At 37.2% G+C, this 19,711-nt stretch overlaps 1 protein-coding gene across 1 annotated transcript in view; it reads left to right on the top strand.

The window, feature by feature from the left end:
• The first annotated feature begins 1,181 nt into the window (after nucleotides 1-1,181).
• Nucleotides 1,182-19,711, top strand: part of TFEC (transcription factor EC) — a 62,944-nt gene continuing 44,414 nt past the window's right edge. Inside the window, exons 1-3 of the mRNA XM_073573667.1 lie at nucleotides 1,182-1,214; nucleotides 2,375-2,617; nucleotides 9,096-9,191. Of these exons, the coding sequence (XP_073429768.1) occupies nucleotides 1,182-1,214; nucleotides 2,375-2,617; nucleotides 9,096-9,191 (372 nt within the window). The remainder of the gene's footprint in view (nucleotides 1,215-2,374; nucleotides 2,618-9,095; nucleotides 9,192-19,711) is intronic.

Here is a 19,711-nt window from a genome sequence, read left to right as displayed (position 1 = left end):
TAGATAATGGCTCCTGCATCCTTCCACTAGATGAATGGCTCCTGAATCATCCTTCCACTAGGTGAATGGCTCCTGAATCATCCTTCCGCTAGGTGAATGGCTCCTGCATCTACCCGCTAGCATGCAAAACTATACATGGAGTCCATCAGAGCCACAATCTCCGGAAGTGCTTGCTTTCTGATATTGCTGTGATAACCTGACCTTATATAATAACTTCCTTTAGAAATATTGTATCTCTGTGGCCATCTACACTATCATCAAATTAGTCATGATTTGTTAGGTGTTTTGTTTTTTACAAAAAAAAATTAAAAAGTACAATAAGTTTGGAATTTTTGCATAAAAACCTTTTATGTAACATACCATAAATAGATATATTGTATAAAAAGGCAAACAAAAAATAACACAACATATTTAATTTATCAGATTTTAACATTCTTGTGTGTTTTAATTAAGTTGTTATATTAAGAAAAGTTTTCCTTAAATTACAAAACATTTTTTACTGTACATGTTTGAATGTTGAATAATGATACCATTACACATGCATTGCATTTCTATTAGGAGAGAGCAGCCTTCATATATTTGTTCATATTTTTCTTCATTTTATAGGGATAATTAAGTAATAGTAAAAATGTCAGCTAACTAAGATGTAAAAGGCCAAATAACTAGCGCAAAGTGATGACAAAATATGCTTAATTTATATGCAAATACTTCATGTGGATTACTGCTGCATGTTAATGTATGTTAGGGGAATTCTAAATGGATTGTATAATTAGAGCACAGCAGAGAGATAAATATGTGTTGTAAATCAAGCATTACTACTGATGATAATTAAGAGCATATTAAAAATACTCACACATGGGGCACTTGAGAGGAATTTATTACTACAAGTTTGTAATTAACCACTGAGAAAGCCCCACTGGACTAAAGATGCAAGACTCAATTGACAATACAGTTTATGCTGTATCTGGTATTCCTGTCGTGGTTAAATTAAAGGAATGTGACATCTACAAGAAGCAGAGCTATTTGAAGTAACTGTCAATCTTTGCAATCAAAGGATGGCTTCCTCATAGCCAATTAGATCCTTTATCATGCTCAGTAAGATTATAAAGTCCTACTGAGTTCAAACATTGTCCCTATTGATCTGCAACCTCCAGAGGACTGTGTGGTCGCGAACACTGAAAATGCCTCATTTAGCTGACTGTTCATACTATGAGGTAAGGAGTAGAGATTACAGATGTTGCACTTTCTAAGACATTTTAACTTGGAGTTTACATTTTAACATTTTGATTAAGAAATACATGATGAGAAAATGGAATTAATATTATTAATGAGATCTTGCTTGAAATCTGTTCACATTTCTTCAGCTATTTTATTTAACAGTCCAAACGCTGTTTTTTTAAATTGATATTACAGAAATAATAACTATAATATTATTAATAATAATCATCATATTTTGGGGTCTCATGCAATTTTATTGTCTGATGTGCATTTCTATACAAGCCACAATATTTGTATATGGTATTGTATTAAAATAATGATTGATATTTTAAGCTTTACTATATATATATATATATATATATATATATATATATATAATGCTTTACTATATATATATATATATATGTTTATATATATATATATATATATTACTCTGAAAATCTTATCAAATGAGTTTAAACGAGATTTACCAGTAATCCCCTGGGATGCAGAAAACATGCCACGAAATGCAGCAAACTTATCAGAACGACGTATAACTCATAACATATGACGATTGTAGATTGTAAGCTCTTACGAGCAGGGTTGTCGTTATTTTACTTTAATTATTTTATTATCTTTAACTTTGCTACTTATGACTGTTGTGTATGAGCTGTTGATTTGTAAGACGCTGCAGAATATGATGGTGCTATATAAAGATTATTATTATTATTATCATTATATGTTTACCTTATTTAGAAAGTTATACACCTACCTGGCATACATGGTCATCAAAACTTTGCAACAAAAAATAGTGTCCCGCATCTCTTTATTAAATTTGATACCTTTCACAATGCGTCTCAACCTTGCCTCTTTCTCCAGATATTTTTTACTTTTGAGGTGGACGTGATGTGTGTTATGCTAACCAAAACATAGAATAACTTCACAGCGAGCCATATGTGCAAATTTTTAAGACATTTTATATTAAAGTTCTATTGCATTCAGCTTCACAAACTCCCCTAGTGAGCATTTTTTGTCAATAAAGTAAAAAGTCTACATGCAGCGTCTCTCATCTAAATATTTAACATGCGTACGCACTAGAGCTGTTATTATATCACATAACTTTTATATACTTTTATCCTAGCTGATATTAAAGATACATTATTATTTTGTATTTTAGGTTCAAACACACCTGGACAACTCAACAAAGTATCACTTGCAACAATCACAACGACAGCAAGTAAAACAATATTTAACAATTGGAACTAAATTTTCATCACAGGCTCTTACCTATTCACATGCCCAACCTGCAGGAATAACTCCACCACTACGGAATGGACATATGTCTCCTGTGGCCGAAAGCTGTACCCCAAATGGCACTGTGACTAAAATACTAACCTTGGGGAACAACCATGAAAATGAGGTAACAAGGATATACTCTCAATACCCTGATTAGTACATTTTGCTCATTTTGTTTACAATACTTAAGATAATTTTTGGACTTGGTATAATTTTTTTTAAATTTAGAAAAAAGTAAAATGGATTTACAGCTTCATTGAGTCAAAATGGATAGAAAGTCTATTATTTAATGCTTAAATGCTGTATCGCAGTTCACACATTGTTTTTTTACACTTACTTGGCAAAGCTATGGTTTTAATAAGATTCACCAGCGCATATCATTGAACTTTTGTGACAGGGCGATTGGAACCATCCTATAGCATTATGTAGACATTTATAAATAATTTGTCTAGTCCTCATCAGATTGATAGATGTAAAACGTTTGGTCCATCACCAACCAAAACATTTACATTGTTCTTTTCATTAAGTGATTCTCCAGTAACTGCTGAGTAATAGTTGGAAAGTTCTTCCATTTACATATTTATTTTGTACTACTTTAGCTATTATTGATGGTAGATACAATTTGCTGAGCTGATGATTTGCAAACAGTATTTTGAAGTTCCCCTTTTTCCTAATTGTGAATAAAGTCTTATTAATTATTAATATATCATAGTGGAAAAAGATAGCAGGATGGCACTCACCATTCACTTGAAATGATTCACTTTATTTCATATTGACAAAGCATAGGCATCGGTACAGGAGAGATGTAAAAAGACGGACGACAGCCGTTTCGTGCACAATGCACTTCAACAGGTCCTATGCTCAGGCTCAAGGAAACACTAATTTATACCTCATGTGTGAACAAAAAAACTCCACCCTTTACCTGAACGTGTCTTAAAAAACCCCTAAAATAAAAAATAAAATTAAAAACAAGCATAATTTACATACACCATATGCAATAAAACTAGCAATCATAACCACTTCAGAGAAATACGGACATATCTACTTTTTCATTTTGACCCAAAGGACCTGTGGCTTTTGTACAGAGGATCCATTTGGCCTCTATTTGTAAAAGATGTTTTTTATGACTCCCTCCATGCTGCGGTGCAGACACTCTTTCAAAGCCAGTAAACCGTAATGCTTCCGCATTCCCTCCATGTACTTTCCTCATGTGTTCTATTAGTCTAGGGACACCCTTTCCTGTGCTGATAGAATTGAAATGTTCCCTGAATCTTACGCAGAGTGGCCGAATCGTTTTCTCAATGTAGAAAAAACCACATGGGCAAAACAATGCATATACTAGAAAGGTGGTCTTACAAGTAATGAATTCCGTGACTTCATGAAATATAGGTCCCATCTTTACAGTTTTACCACTTAATTTGAAAGGACACCAAGAACAGTTTTTACATATGTAATTTCCCTTTGGGGCACTGGATTCCAACCAATTATTTTGTTTATTTTGAAATCTGTTCTTGACAAATAAATCCCGAAGGTTAGTACTTCTTTTACTCGCAAATAGGGGACCCCTACTGACCACATCTATAAGGTCTCTGTCACTTTCCAGCAGATGCCAATTCTGTCTAATGACTGTTCTAATGTGTCTATCCATAGGATTATATGTAAAACTAAAAACAAACGGTTTCTCTTTTCCTTTTTTTGGTCTGCCCGGTAATAACTGGTTCACTATTAACTCTCTGTAAGGCGGAATCTAGAACAGAGTCAGGATACCCTCTTTTTTTAAATCTGTTATGCAATTCATCCGCTTGTCTCTGAAAACCTTCATTATGACTATTAAATTTCTTTATTCTCAAAAATTGACCATAAGGCAAAGAATTCTTTACATAATGGGAGTGTGCACTATTGTAATGTAAGAGGGAATTTGTGGATGAAGATTTGCGAAAAATTTCTGTATATAAAACTCCATTAGCTAACTTTAATTTGACATCCAAAAAATCTATTTCCAAACATCCAAATTGCGAAGTAAACTTCATATTCATATTATTATGTGAATTAAGAAACTCCACAAATAAATTGAAATCCTCTTTTGACCCATCCCATACAATGAAAATATCGTCCACATAGCGAATGAATAATTTTATATGTTTCAAAAAGGGATTGGTGACCGCATAAACTACCTTCTCCTCCAAAACTGCCAAAAACAGGTTAGCGAGGGTACATGCGACGGGAGTACCCATCGCTGTACCCTCTGTTTGCCTATACCAGACATTATCAAATTGGAACGCGTTATGCGTAAGAATGAAATCAAGACCATCTGTGATGAAATTAATAGTTCCCAGATCTCTATCAGAACTCAACAGCACTTGTCTGATTGTGTCTACTCCACCCTTATGTGGAATTCTGGTGTATAAATTTTCCACATCCATGGATGCCATCCAGAAATTATCTTGCCAATCTATTTCTTTTAGAACTGTCATAAAATCTTTTGACTCTCTTATGTACAAAGGAATCTCCTTGAGGAGAGGATGCAGAAGCCAGTCTATGTACTGGGATAGGGGCTCCATGAGAGACCCTATCCCAGACACTATAAGGCGGCCTGGAGGATTATTAATGGACCTGTGTATTTTGGGTATATGATACCAATGAGGCTTTCTCGGAAATTCTGGAAACAATTTCTCAGCTTTACTCTTTGAAAGTACATTATTCTCGACCTGTTGCCTTAAAAGAGACCGCAATTCTTCTTTATATTTATTAGTGGGATCACTTTTTAAGACACAGTAAGTTGAAGAGACGGATAACTGCCTATTCGCCTCAGCAACATAACTGTCCTTATTTAGTAGAACTACGTTACCTCCTTTGTCCACTGAACACAGGATTACATCTGACCAACCCTGAATTTCTTTAATGGCCTGTCTTTCTTCCAAAGTTAAATTTGCGGTCTGTTTTGAATATATTAATGCCTCTAAATCCTTCACTACTTTTGTTCCAAACACATCTATCACATTTCCAGGGGAAATGGGAGGCATGTATGAGGAACTACAACCTCCCAAGAAAGGAACGTAACTATGAGTAGTGGTTACACTGGACTGAGTTACAGGATCGATATCCATCAAAATTAATGCGTCATCTCTAATATCCGCTAGCGATCCATGTCCAGCCATAAACTCCAGAGGGCCAATGGTGCATGGAATCTCTCCAGGATAACTACTGATTTCAGAGGGGGCATTATATGATGCAAAAGATTTATGCAAATGGATTTTTCTCAGTGCTTTTCAAAGGTGAGGATACTGTACAGTACAGACCAAAAGTTTGGACACACCTTCTCATTCAAAGAGTTTTCTTTATTTTCATGACTATGAAAATTGTAGATTCACTCTGAAGACATCAAAACTAGGAATTAACACATGTGGAATTATATAATTAACAAAAAAGTGTGAAACAACTGAAAATATATCTTATATTCTAGGTTCTTCAAAGTAGCCACCTTTTGCTTTGATTACTGCTTTGCACACTCTTGGTATTCTCTTGATGAGCTTCAAGAGGTAGTCACTGGAAATGGTCTTCCAACAGTCTTGAAGGAGTTCCCAGTGATGCTCGGCACTTGTTGGCCCTTTTGCCTTCACTCTGTGGTCCAGCTTACCCCAAACCATCTCGATTGGGTTCAGGTCTGGTGACTATGGAGGCCATGTCATCTGGCGTAGCACCCCATCACTCTCCTTCTTGGTCAAATAGCCCTTACACAGCCGGGAGGTGTGTTTGGGGTCATTGTCCTGTTGAAAAATAAATGATGGTCTAACTGAACGCAAACCGGATGGAATAGCATGCCGCTGCAAGATGCTGTGGCAGCCATGTTGGTTCAGTATGCTTTCAGTTTTGAATAAATCCCCAACAGTGTCACCAGCAAAGCACCCCCACACCATCACACCACCTCTATGCTTCACGGTGAGAACCAGGCATGTAGAGTCCATCCGTTCACCTTTTCTGTGTCGCACAAATACATGGTGGTTGAAATGAAAGATCTCAAACTCATCAGACCAAAGCACAAATTTCCACCTGTCTAATGTCCATTCCTTGTTTTCTTTAGCCCAAACAAGTCTCTTCTGCTTGTTTCCTGTCGTTAGCAGTGGTTTCCTAGCAGCTATTTTACCATGAAGGCCTGCCGCACAAAGTCTCCTCTTAACAGTTGTTGTAGAGATGTGTCTGCTGCTACAACTCTGTGTGGCATTGACCTGGTCTCTAATCTGAGCTGCTGTTAACCTGCGATTTCTGAGCCTGGTGACTCGGATGAACTTATCCTCCGCAGCAGAGGTGACTCTTGGTCTTCCTTTCCTGGAGCGGTCCTCATGTGAACCAGTTTCTTTGTAGCGCTTGATGGTTTTTGCCACTGCACTTGGGGACACTTTCAAAGTTATCCCAATTTTTCAGACTGACTGACCTTCATTTCTTAAAGTAATGATGGCCATTCATTTTTCTTTACTTAGCTGCTTTTTTCTTGCCATAATGCAAATTCTAACAGTCTATTCAGTAGGACTATCAGCTGTGTATCCACCAGACTTCTGCACAACATAACTGATGGTCCCAACCCAATTTATCAGGCAAGAAATCCCACTTATTAAACCTGACAGGGCACACCTGTGAAGTGAAAACCATTTCCAGTGACTACCTCTTGAAGCTCATCAAGAGAATGCCAAGAGTGTGCAAAGCAGTAATCAAAGCAAAAGGTGGCTACTTTGAAGAACCTAGAATATAAGATATATTTTCAGTTGTCTCACACTTTTTTGTTAGTTATATAATTCTACATGTGTTAATTCATAGTTTTGATGTCTTCAGAGTGAATCTACAATTTTCATAGTCATGAAAATAAAGAAAACTCTTTGAATGAGAAGGTGTATCCAAACTTTTGGTCTGTACTGTACATCCACTTACTAATACTCTTGCAAATACACATCACAATAAACTTCACTTCACAGTACTCATATGTCAGGGGAGATGTGGAGACATGCGAGACCATCACCACTGTGGATGTGCTGTGTAATGGATGATTGCTTTCCACAGATGAAGACACGGCTATGCTATTTCCAATACTGGAGTGATGACAAAAATCAGCACATTGGCAGTTTACTGGCAGCCAATGAGTGTGCAGAGGGTGGTGCTGTACATTGAGACTGGGTGGGTTAGATTGAGGTGAGATATTAAAGCACAGGAAGCAGTCAGGGTACAGGGAATGAAACGAAATTCAGTAGGAATGAATGACAGAAAAAAACAAAAAACTAAATTTACAGAGGCATTGTATATTACAATACAGGACAGATTAGCTTTAAAAAAATTCTGTATTTCATGGTCAGACAACCCTTTTAATGGTAGTGATTACAGGAGTTGGCCACTACTTATTTTTCTTCATGATTGTACGGGTGCAAGACTCCGCACGTCTATCGATCAGCTGATACTGGTGCCAGCAGCTACCGGACGTTCTTGAATGCTGCAAGTGTTAATCTGCAGTACCTGGCTATGGCCAATATAGAAATGTATTCCAGCAGCATCCAAGAACCACTATTGGCATTGGTATCAGTTGATCGGTGGGGATTCCGGGTATTGCACTCCCATCAATGAAATATTGATGTCGTACACTAATGATAGCATTGAAGAACTTGGCCCTTTCAGAAAATTGCAAATTATTCTGTTTTATTTACATGTGCAATCTATAGTTTACTGCATAAAGTTTCAGTCAAGTCCCTTACCTTCATCATATACATGGATTGCTTTTAGACATAGATGAAGAAATTACAACACAAAAATTTGCAACTTTCCATGAGTACCAAGTTCTTCAATGCTATTGTATGGAATGGGACCGTACTTGAGCAACATCCATTAATAGGAGTGCCATGTTTCTGTTATACAACACTAAGGATAGGCCATCAATAAAAATATTGTTGTCAACCATTTATATAAATGAGCTAGTTGTGTTGCCTATTTGCAATTTAGGCATTGTCAACAAGAAATGGAGATATAAAACAATCATGTTGGGGTACTGTGCAGTCCTTAAGGCTCTAGAGTACAGATCTGTATGCACTCTTATGTGACAAAGTGAAATGCCCCGTACATAATTGATTTATGTTTATAGGGTAGACTATCTCTCAAATAAAAAACTAAAAAAAGGCACATTTTAGTGAGTAGATTTACAAAAAACTTGGAGGCTGTGAGCTTGTATACATGAGATCTAAGATGGCAACATAGTAACTGCTGTAATGGATACAGACTTGTATTATTCTACTTGACGTTTACGGGAGCAGTCAAAATTATCACAAAAAAACCTTTATTCTCAAAGAGCATCTATAAACAGTTGAAAAAGTATGCCAATAATGATGACTTTAAGCAAAGTCTAGCATTCTTGCTATTTATTATAGTCTAAGACTATTTCTAGAAAATGTATAAATTGATTCTTTCTAGGATTGGTGTCCTCTGAGGCCTACAGTATTCTTTAGTATTCTTTAAAATCCTTTATCTTTAGTCATGACTGACTGATTATGAAGTAGGTTTATTGATCATGTCAGATATGTGAAGAAATACATATCCTTTAAGTCACAGAATATTTTTTTTTTTAACAGATGGATGACGTTATTGATGACATAATAAGTCTGGAATCAAGTTTCAATGATGATGGCTTAAGCTGCACAGAACCTACATTGCTAATGTCAAATAATGTAAGAGTTATACTCATTACCAAGATATGTGGTAAAATGAAAAGTCTTGTCTTATTTTGCTAGAATAACTAGAGATGAGCAAATATATTTGTGTGGAAATGCAGAATTTTTGTAATTCGCTTTTGTAATTTTTTAAATTCGCTTTTGGATTTTTTTTTAATTTGCTTTCGAATGTGGATTAAGCAACATATCAGCCACTAAGTGCAATTTTTCTGTACTGTAATGGCTGTTAAAATAAAATCAGATTCATCTTACCAATCACTTCTCTGGCCTGTTTGGTCCTCGTCACATCTACAGATCGCAAGTGCTGAAATCTGTGTAGGTGCACTCAAGGTCACGGTGTGTAAGGTCACAGCACACGTTCTGACATCATGACCTTGTGAGAGGCCTGGAGATTTCAGCACTTGCAACCATGAAATGAAGATGCGCGAGGACCGAACATGTGTTGGTGAGAAGCAGAGGGGCCATAAAAGGGAGCCTTAAGATGAGCATGAGGATATTTTTTTCTTTTTTACATCTTGTGTTTATTCTGCTCTTGAGTCAATGACGACTACAGAGCATAATATGGGACAGTCAATTCATGGAGAATAATTCTCTACAAAAGGAATTTCCTGGAAAAATCTGATTTGCTCAGCTCTAATAATAACTCACCCATTTAAATAATGACGCATTTTTTAGATAAAAAATGTCAACGTTTTCTCTCTAAAAAAAAACAAACAAAAAAGACCAAGTTCTTGAAGGACTAAGTTGCCTTCGTATTCTGTTCCTCTTGGTAGTAATGGTAGTACATGTTACAACATGTCATTCATGTTAGAACAGAACAAAATGTTGTGTATTTACCTTCTCTAATTGTGGATCCATAGCTGGTAATTCTTGTGGTCTGCACTGGGGCAGTAAGAGATGACATAGAACATGTTTTGTTACAGACAGAAGAGGGCCCCTATGCAAGAATAATTTAGTATATGGGCCTTTTGCAGTCCAATAGTTCATCATAAAGACCACCTTTATGTTTCAGTAACAGAAGCTGCTTTGGAGGTGAGAGTTGGCCTCCTTACTTCTTGGGCCTCTGTGAAGCTGCACATGTTGCACTAATGGTATGTCCACTTCTGCTTTGCTCACTTCACCTGTAATTGACTATAGTGTTTAAAAAACTGAAAAGGGACGTAATTTGAAGGAATATGTGGTTGAATCATGTTGTAGTCACCTGACCACTGCAGCCAATGATAAATCTTTACAGTCAGAATTAAGGCTCCTCAGATCAAGCCCTTATTAACAGAGTTGCTTGTAGTAATGATACACCCTTGGTTTTCTCTTTCTGGTCTTATATATTGCATTTAAAAAGTTATTTAAATTAGTGCAAGGACTAAATTAACAGGTCATCAAAGACAGAGTTGCCTTCAGCTATGCTGAGAAGTTGTATTAGTCTCCATGAGAATATGGTATATACCAGCTTATAATATTCTAGGCCTCATCTGCTACTTTTACTTTTTCAAAGTAAATTCTGCTAAAAAAAAGGTAATGCCAAATACCAGTGCACTCAAGTGTATAGAGACATTTTCACACTAGAAAAAAAGATATTATATACTTTTTGTCTACAGTGGCATTTCATTTTAATATATATTGTCAAAGCTAATCATATAAATTTGGAAAAGTCTTTAAGTCTTAATGCCACTAGAAAACTTCAAACTTAATACAATTTCTACATGAATAATCTAAACTTTAGAGAACAAATGACTTTACAGAAGTAAAACTAGAAATCATTGTATACCGGGCTTTGTTTCTTTCCTAGTCAATGATAAAGGGTTAAAAAGAGAGGATCCTCCACATAACACTTTATATCAAGAAAATTAACATAGTCCTCTACCTACACTGTTTATCTAATAGTTAATAGTTTAGTTTTCTGGACACTAATAAATTTCATCAACTGAAATAAGCATTGTAAATGCCAATACTTCTATTTGTAAGTCTGTTTTTTTTGCCCAGTTTTGTCCAAAAAACTGAATGGTTTCCAAATGTCAGCAAAAGTAAATGAGAATCATGGTGTCATGCACATGTTGCTTATTTTTTACTTGCAGATTTGGAGCAGATTTAATTCCGCAGCATGTCAATTCTTTCAGAGTTATTCCTGCAGATTTCGCTTATGCTAATGAGTGGGCAAAAATCTGCAGCAAAAGCGCTAGTAAAAAATGTGTCAAAAATACAATAAAAATGTAGCAAAAAGGTGCGTATGTTAGGCTGCATTTTTCCTGCCAAGAGATGCAGAAATGGTGCAGAAGGTTCTGCACCGAATTCTTTACGTATGCACATACCCTAATATATGTAAAGCAGTCATTTGTATTAGCCTATTCTCCAACACTTAAAGGGGTCTCAAAATCGGAAGGATGAATGGGCCGAACAAGAAAAATAGTTAAGTTTACAGGCCACACTCCTTGTGGTACGAGATGACGACACCATTTTTTTTCCAAATGACGTTTTCATCACTTTTTGTTCCATTTTTTGTGTCAGTATAATGAAAAATCTACATTTTTTCGTGCTTTGTATTTTTTTAAGCTCTTCATCGTATGAGTGATATTTCACAGTGTGATATTTGCTTTTCTGTTACATGACAAATTTTAAGTGTCAAAATATTTTTTACTGCTATTTTTTCATAATTTATTTTTAAAATAATTAAAATTTTAGCAATTTTTTTCCTTTGTCCCATTATGGGACTTTTATTTGCTTCCTTGCCGATCTAATATCCCGCAATACTTCTGCACTGCAAGTATTAGATCTATCAGTTTTAGACTGACACTTTGCCTGTTGAACCCTGCTGATTGCATGGTCTTACAGGCTAAGGCCTTTTTTACACTTCCGTTTTTTACAATCAGTCAAAATCCGCCAGGTTTTGAAAAAAACGGATCCGCAATTTTTTTTGCGGATCCGTTTTTTTCCCCATTGACTTTCAGTACTGGCGGATCTTGACGGATTGCCGTCCGTTGCATCCATTTTTGTGAGGATCCGCCATAATGTTGCTGTCCGTCACCATCCTCAATGATTTCCAAATGGAGCTTGCAACGTTTTTTTGGCCGGCGGATCCTCCAGACACTAATTTAACCCGAAATTCCGTCTGGGTGCTGGACAAAAAAAAAATTCTCTCTCTCTCTCTCTCTCCTCTTCCCGGCCAGCGGTTCCTTTAAATTTCCACATTTTGCGGATCCGTCAAAAAACGGATCCTGTGGCATTCGTTCACATCAGTTAAGGACGGATCCGCTTGTCCGCCTTTTTGGCGGATTTTAACTGACACAAAAAACTGAAGTGTGAAAGAGGCCTAACATAAAAGCCATTAATTTGCCTCAAGTTGCCATGGCAATTACTGCGGAGTGACAATAGGCTTATTGAGGGAGCCTATCCTTCAAATCACCATCTAACTGCTACTGGCACTATTGACAGCAGCAGCCAAGGGGCTAAATGGCCATGATCAGTGCTAATATCAATCAGTGTTGTTGCAGCAGGGTGTGAGCCATGATATACAGGAGACACCCACTAATTATGGTGCTGGCTCTGCTTGTGTGCAATGTGTACCTGTACTTCGGTTTCCGGGATGTTACCTCCTACTGCACCTTACATACATGTCGGTAAGAGGTTAAAAAGTCCTTTCCATATTCACTTACCAACAGCAATCCCCCAGCGCGAATGGGAAAGAGATGCTTCTGCTCTGATAAACTGCACTCTGACACCCTGCCCCAGTGTGATGCAGTTATGGGACACTGGACTGGCATGCACCATCTTGTACCTGGTCGCTGCTGTATTGAGCATGGCCTGTAGGCAACCGCAAACAGCCTCAGGGGCTGCATACGACCCTCCAGCCATGTGTTTGACACTCCTGACTTATAAGAATTCCAAACAGGGAAGAGGCAAGTCTTTTGTTCAGGCTGTCAATCACTGACTATGCCTCCCAAACCATTGCTTTGGTATAATTGACTAGATGAACATTGAAAAAGGAGGAGTGGATGTCAGGAATGTAAGACACTCTGATGACACTTAATTGGTGCACTGTTAATGGGAAGCACTTTACTTACTTTAATAGGTAGGCACTTTAATGACTTATTATGTGGGTTTGAACAGTATTTGTGGATAAGATTTATGAAAGCAAAATGAGTTTTTCACTTTTTGAAAAATATTATAAAAGCTAACAGACAGGCCGTAATACAGTTCCTGAAGGCATAAATCAGATCTTGGTAAATTTATTTAGTTTACTCACTTATATACAAGTTTTGGTGTTATCATTCATATTCTCTGAAAAGAGACCAAGAAATCAAAAATTCTGCCATGGTATGTAAACTTTTGAGCACAACTTTAGCTCCATTAATTCCACAGTGCCTTATTGGCACTGCTCTCATTGGGGCTCATAATCTAGTTTCCCTATCAGTATGGTTTAGGAGTGTGGGAGGAAACTGGAGAACATACAAACTCCTTACAGCTGTTGACCTTGGTGATATTTGAACCCAAGACCCCACATCTGCAAAGCAACAGTGCTAACCACTTAGCCACCAGGCTGCCCACTGTGAATTTTGGTAAATGAACCATATTGTTTACTTCCATTCTACTTGTGTGTGATTGGGAAATACATGCCTAGATTTTGAGACATGCATACAGTTGTGGCCAAAAGTATTGACACCCCTGCAATTCTGTCAGATAATACTCAGTTTCTTCCTGAAAATGACTGCAAACACAAATTCTTTGTTATTATTATCTTCATTTAATTTGTCTTAAATGAAAAAAAACACAAAAAGAATTGTCCTAAAGCCAAATTGGATATAATTCCGCACCAAACATAAAAAAGAGGGTGGACAAAAGTATTGGCACTGTTCAAAAAATCATGTGATGCTTCTCTAATTTGTGTAATTAACAGCACCTGTAACTTACCTGTGGCACCTAACAGGTGTTGGCAATAACTAAATCACACTTGCAGCCAGTTGACATGGATTAAAGTTGACTCAACCTCTGTCCTGTGTCCTTGTGTGTACCACATTGAGCATGGAGAAAAGAAAGAAGACCAAAGAACTGTCTGAGGACTTGAGAAACCAAATTGTGAGGAAGCATGAGCAATCTCAAGGCTACAAGTCCATCTCCAAAGACCTGAATGTTCCTGTGTCTACCGTGCACAGTGTCATCAAGAAGTTTAAAGCCCATGGCACTGTGGCTAACCTCCCTAGATGTGGACGGAAAAGAAAAATTGACAAGAGATTTCAACGCAAGATTGTGCGGATGTTGGATAAAGAACCTCGACTTACATCCAAACAAGTTCAAGCTGCCCTGCAGTCCGAGGGTACAACAGTGTCAACCCGTACTATCTGTCGGCGTCTGAATGAAAAGGGACTGTATGGTAGGAGACCCAGGAAGACCCCACTTCTTACCCCGAGACATAAAAAAGCCAGGCTGGAGTTTGCCAAATTTACCTGAAAAAGCCTGAAATGTTTTGGAAGAATGTTCTCTGGTCAGATGAGACAAAAGTAGAGCTTTTTGGGCAAAGGCATCAACATAGAGTTTACAGGAGAAAAAAGAGGCATTCAAAGAAAAAAAACATGGTCCCTACAGTCAAACATGGTGGAGGTTCCCTGATGTTTTGGGGTTGCTTTGCTGCCTCTGGCACTGGACTGCTTGACCGCGTGCTTGGCATTATGAAGTCTGAAGACTACCAACAAATTTTGCAGCATAATGTAGGGCCCAGTGTGAGAAAGCTGGGTCTCCCTCAGAGGTCATGGGTCTTCCAGCAGGACAAGGACCCAAAACACACTTCAAAAAGCACTAGAAAATGGTTTGAGAGAAAGCACTGGAGACTTCTAAGGTGGCCAGCAATGAGTCCAGACCTGAATCCCATAGAACACCTGTGGAGAGATCTAAAAATGGCAGTTTGGAGAAGGCACCCTTTTAATATCAGGGACCTGGAGCAGTTTGCCGAAGAAGAATGGTCTAAAATTCCAGCAGAGCATCGTAAGAAACTCATTGATGGTTACCGGAAGCGGTTGGTCGCAGTTATTTTGGCTAAAGGTTGTGCAACCAGGTATTAGGCTGAGGGTGCCAATGCTTTTTTCTGGCCCATTTTTGGAGTTTTGTGTGAAATGATCAATGTTTTGCTTTTTGCTTCATTCTCTTTTGTGTTTTTTCATTTAAGACAAATTAAATGAAGATAATAATACCAAAGAATTTGTGTTTGCAATCATTTTCAGGAAGAAACTGAGTATTATCTGACAAAATTGCAGGGGTGTCAATACTTTTGGCCACAACTGTAGCTGTTCTATTAAATGGAACCTGTCACCAGGTCAAAAGTGACCAGTTTTTGCTCTTATTAAATTCCTGCTGCTCCCCTCCCAATTCTGTTTTTTTTCTTTAAATGCACCACAGATACGGACCTTTTTATTAAGTGCTAAATTTTATGGTTTTTGCCAAAGGGGCATTCTTCATAGATTAGTTATCAAGAGCTGCACTCACAGAGAATCCTGTCAGCCATGAGCCCTTGGTGCAGATTCTGCTCCTAAAAATTAGCACTATATACAAAGACCTATATCTGTAAACCTGTAATGCATATTTAAAAAAATCAACAGGGGAGCAGAGAGAATGAAATAAGAGCAAAATAACTGGTCATTTGGATCTTATGACAAGTCACCGTTAATATACTTGATTAATAGCTATTAATTATTATGTTGATTAATAGGCATCTGAAAGTGGATCTCCTAGTTTTTAATGTTAGCCATGAAATATATTTGTCTTGGTGTCCCATAGTTTGAGTCCCTGGACATTGTAACGTCAATCCCTAAAATGATAGCTGTAAATTATTAAGTCAGTGTGCTAGGGGATGAGAAACTGCAGTCGGAGGTTTTGAATATTTCTTAGGAAGTTGTACATTAACCATTGTAGTAATTGAGATTACTTTTACCTGCAAACATTACATTCAACAATGGACACATATCAGATTTCTACTTTACAGCGTTGCCAAACACAACATGATTGACTGCTTTAATTTAGTGTACTTTTAGCACTTAGATGCCAGTGAGTTGTTGCAGGTCATTGGGAAACTTTGAAAGTTAAAAATTATTATGCTCCTGCTTTCTGCTGCCCCCTACTGGTTCTAATGCAGTCCAGGCTATCATCATTTTACTATCTAAAACACAAATATAACCTATATGTGAAAACAATATTAAAAACCTGATAAAAGACATAATGTTACTTTAAGTGTGCTCAGCAAATAAATAGGATCAGCATTACAGAATGCACACAGTTCCTACAAGGACAACTGCACACTCAACTGGACAAACATTAACACCACAATTTGCCTAGCAAAGTGAAAAAAGAAGACTAGATAGGAAAGCAGAGGTACAAAAGAAAGCAAAGTTCACTTTGCTGCACAGCTCAAATTCATTCTAGCATCATTTCTCAGCTGTAAGATTCAAGATACACCAAAGAGCTGCCCAGAAGGAGAAGGTAAGAACAGATTTTCACAATATCCCGGCATGATTCTTTTTATAAGCAATTTATATACAGAAAATATCAGAGCATACTATAGATGTAGCTATTGATAATTAACCTGGCAAGCCAAGAAAAGTATGTCTGATATATGAAAAGAGGTTAAATATAAACACGCAGAGTAATTGGCAGTTATGTATCCAAAAGAACTATCAAGCCTATATCAAGCCTCTCATCTAGCCAAATCAGATCTCATACTTTGCACTGACGAGAGCCAATAGCTCGAAACACCGTGTCTGCAAATTGAGATTCTGATTTGGCTTTTATCCTAAGTCGTATTACAAGACTCGTTAAAGGGTTGATTGTGACTTGTAGGATCGCTACTACCAATAGGTGGCACTGTAGAGTAAAAGTCCTCTTTCTTTCTGAAGAGGCAATTTGCATATTATCAAGCCTATACATATGATACACAACTACTCCGAATACCAAAAATTACTTTCATGTATTTAATCAAACAAACAGTGATAAAAAGTTTCAAAAAGTTTAAGGGAAAAGGAAAATAGCTTCACAAGAAAAAATGCACATGTCATGGGAGTACTTGAAGCAGTGTACAAACTAAATAAGACATTAAATTTATCATGGAGATATGACTGTATAGGAATAACAAGTGTTTTGTGCTGTAATACATTAATGAATATATAGATAAAAATGTTTAGCTATAAATATAATCATAAAGCCGCACTCACATATATATAGTAGTTATGAAAATTTCATCAACAATAGTTATATACAGTATATATATAGTATACAGGGTGGGCTATTTATATGGATACACCTAAATAAAATGGGAATGGTTGGTGATACCAACTTCCTGTTTGTGGCACATTAGTATATGGGAGGGGGGAACTTTTCAAGATGGGTGGAGACCATGGCGGCCAGTTTGAAGTCGGCCATTTTGGATGCAACTTTATTTCTTCAATGGGAAGAAGGTCATGTGACACATCAAACTTATTGAGAATTTCACAAGAAAAACAATGGTGTGCTTGGTTTTAATGTAACTTTACTCTTTCATGACTTATTTACAAGTTTATGACCACTTATAAAATATGTTCAAAGTGCTGCCCATTGTGTTGGATTGTCAATGCAACCCTCTTCTCCCACTCTTGACACACTGATAGCAACACCGCAGATGAAATGTTAGCACAGGCTTCCATTATCCGTTGTTTTAGATGCTGCACATCTCGTATCTTCACAGCATAGTCAATTGCCTTCAGATGACTCCAAAGATAAAAGTCTAAGGGGTCAGATCGGGGACCTTAGTGGCCATTCAACTGGTCCAAGATGACCAATCCACTTTCCAGGAAACTGTTCATGTAGGAATGCTCGGACCTGACACCCATAATTGATGGTATGGTGTGGAATATGGGGTACAAAGATAGTGGGGCCATTCTTCATCAATGGACACTTCAATGCCACTGGATATCTGAAATTGCTACATGATGATGTGGTGCCCTCTTTATGCACTGAATATGGCACGTTCCCTGAGTTTTTCCAGCAAGATGGTGCACCACCACATTATAGGTGTCAGGTTCAAGCATTCCTACAAGGAATCTGACCCTCTTAGACTAGCATTTCTTCTGTGGTGTTGCTCTCAGTGTGTTAAGAGTGGGAGAAGAGGGTTGCATTGACAATCCAACACAATCGGCAGCACTTTGAACAAAATTTATAAATGGTCATAAACTTGTAAATAAGTCATGAAAGAGTAAAGTTACAATAAAACCAAGCACACCATTGATTTTCTTGTGAAATTCTCAATAAGTTTGATGTGTCACATGACCATCTTCGCTTGGGAAAAATAAAGTTGGATCCAAAATGGCCACCATGGTCACCATCCATCTTGAAAAGTTTCCCCCCTCCCATATACTAATGTGCCACAAACAGGAAGTTGATATCACCAACCATTCACATTTTATTTAGGTGTATCCATAAATAGCCCACCCTGTATATATATATATATATGCTTGTGCTACAGAGATAACTAAAAATAGTGTGCTACAGAGAAAACAAAAAATAGTCATATAATAGTCAAAGCATTACAATACGTTGGATAGATAAATAGAATAAATACAGTACGGGCAAAAGGAGCTATATCCACAGATTAATAAAGCATTGTCATGATCAGTAAAGCATGTCAGTACCAATCCCAACACATGTACATTGTGCCCAATGGATATTTTGTCTTACAGTTTTAATGAGGTAACAAGGAAAAAATGAAATGTGAGGATATTTAAACTATGAAAAGTTAATCACGTACAGTTTTGAATTAAATTGAGATTTTTCCATCTGGTATATACAGGTGCTTCTCACAAAACTGGAATACCATCAAAAAGTTAATTTATTTAAGTTCTTCAATACAAAAAGTGAAACTCATATTATATAGAGTCATTACAAACAGAGTGATCTATTTCACATTTTTATTTCTCTTAAAGTTGATGATTATGGCTTACAGGCAGCCAATGAAAACCCAAAAGTCATTATCTCAGTAAATTAGAATACTTTATAACACCAGCTAGAAAAATTATTTTAAAATCCGAAATGTTGGTCTACTGAAATGTATATTCAGTAAATGGACTCAATACTTGATTGGGGCTCCTTGGGCATCAGTTACTGCATCAATGCGGCATGGCATGGAGACGATCAGCCTGTGGCACTGCTGAGGTGCTATGGAAGCCCAGGTTGCTGTGATAGCAGCCTTCAGCTTGTCTGCATTGTGGGGTCTGGTGTCTCTCATCCTCCTCTTTACTGTAAAATACCCCGGAGATTCTCTATGGGATTAAGGTTAGGTGAGTTTGCTGGCCAATCAAGCACAGTGATATTGTTGTTTTTAAACCAGGAATTGGTACTTTTGGCAGTGTGTACAGGTGCCAAGTCCTGCTAGAGAATTAAATGTCCATCTCCAAAAAGCTTGTCGGCAGAGGGAAGCATGAAATGCTCTAAAATTTCCTGGTAGATAGCTGTGCGGACTTTGGTCTTGATAAAACACAGTCTACCTGCTGGCCAGAACAAAAGTGGTGGGG

This window comes from Dendrobates tinctorius, unplaced genomic scaffold (assembly GCF_039654945.1).
Source record: "Dendrobates tinctorius isolate UK_male_01 unplaced genomic scaffold, ASM3965494v1 ptg000035l, whole genome shotgun sequence".
In the NCBI taxonomy this organism is placed as follows: Eukaryota; Metazoa; Chordata; class Amphibia; order Anura; family Dendrobatidae; genus Dendrobates; species Dendrobates tinctorius.
The sequence above is the reverse complement of the archived record's forward strand: the minus strand, read 5'-3'. Positions and strand labels throughout refer to the sequence as shown.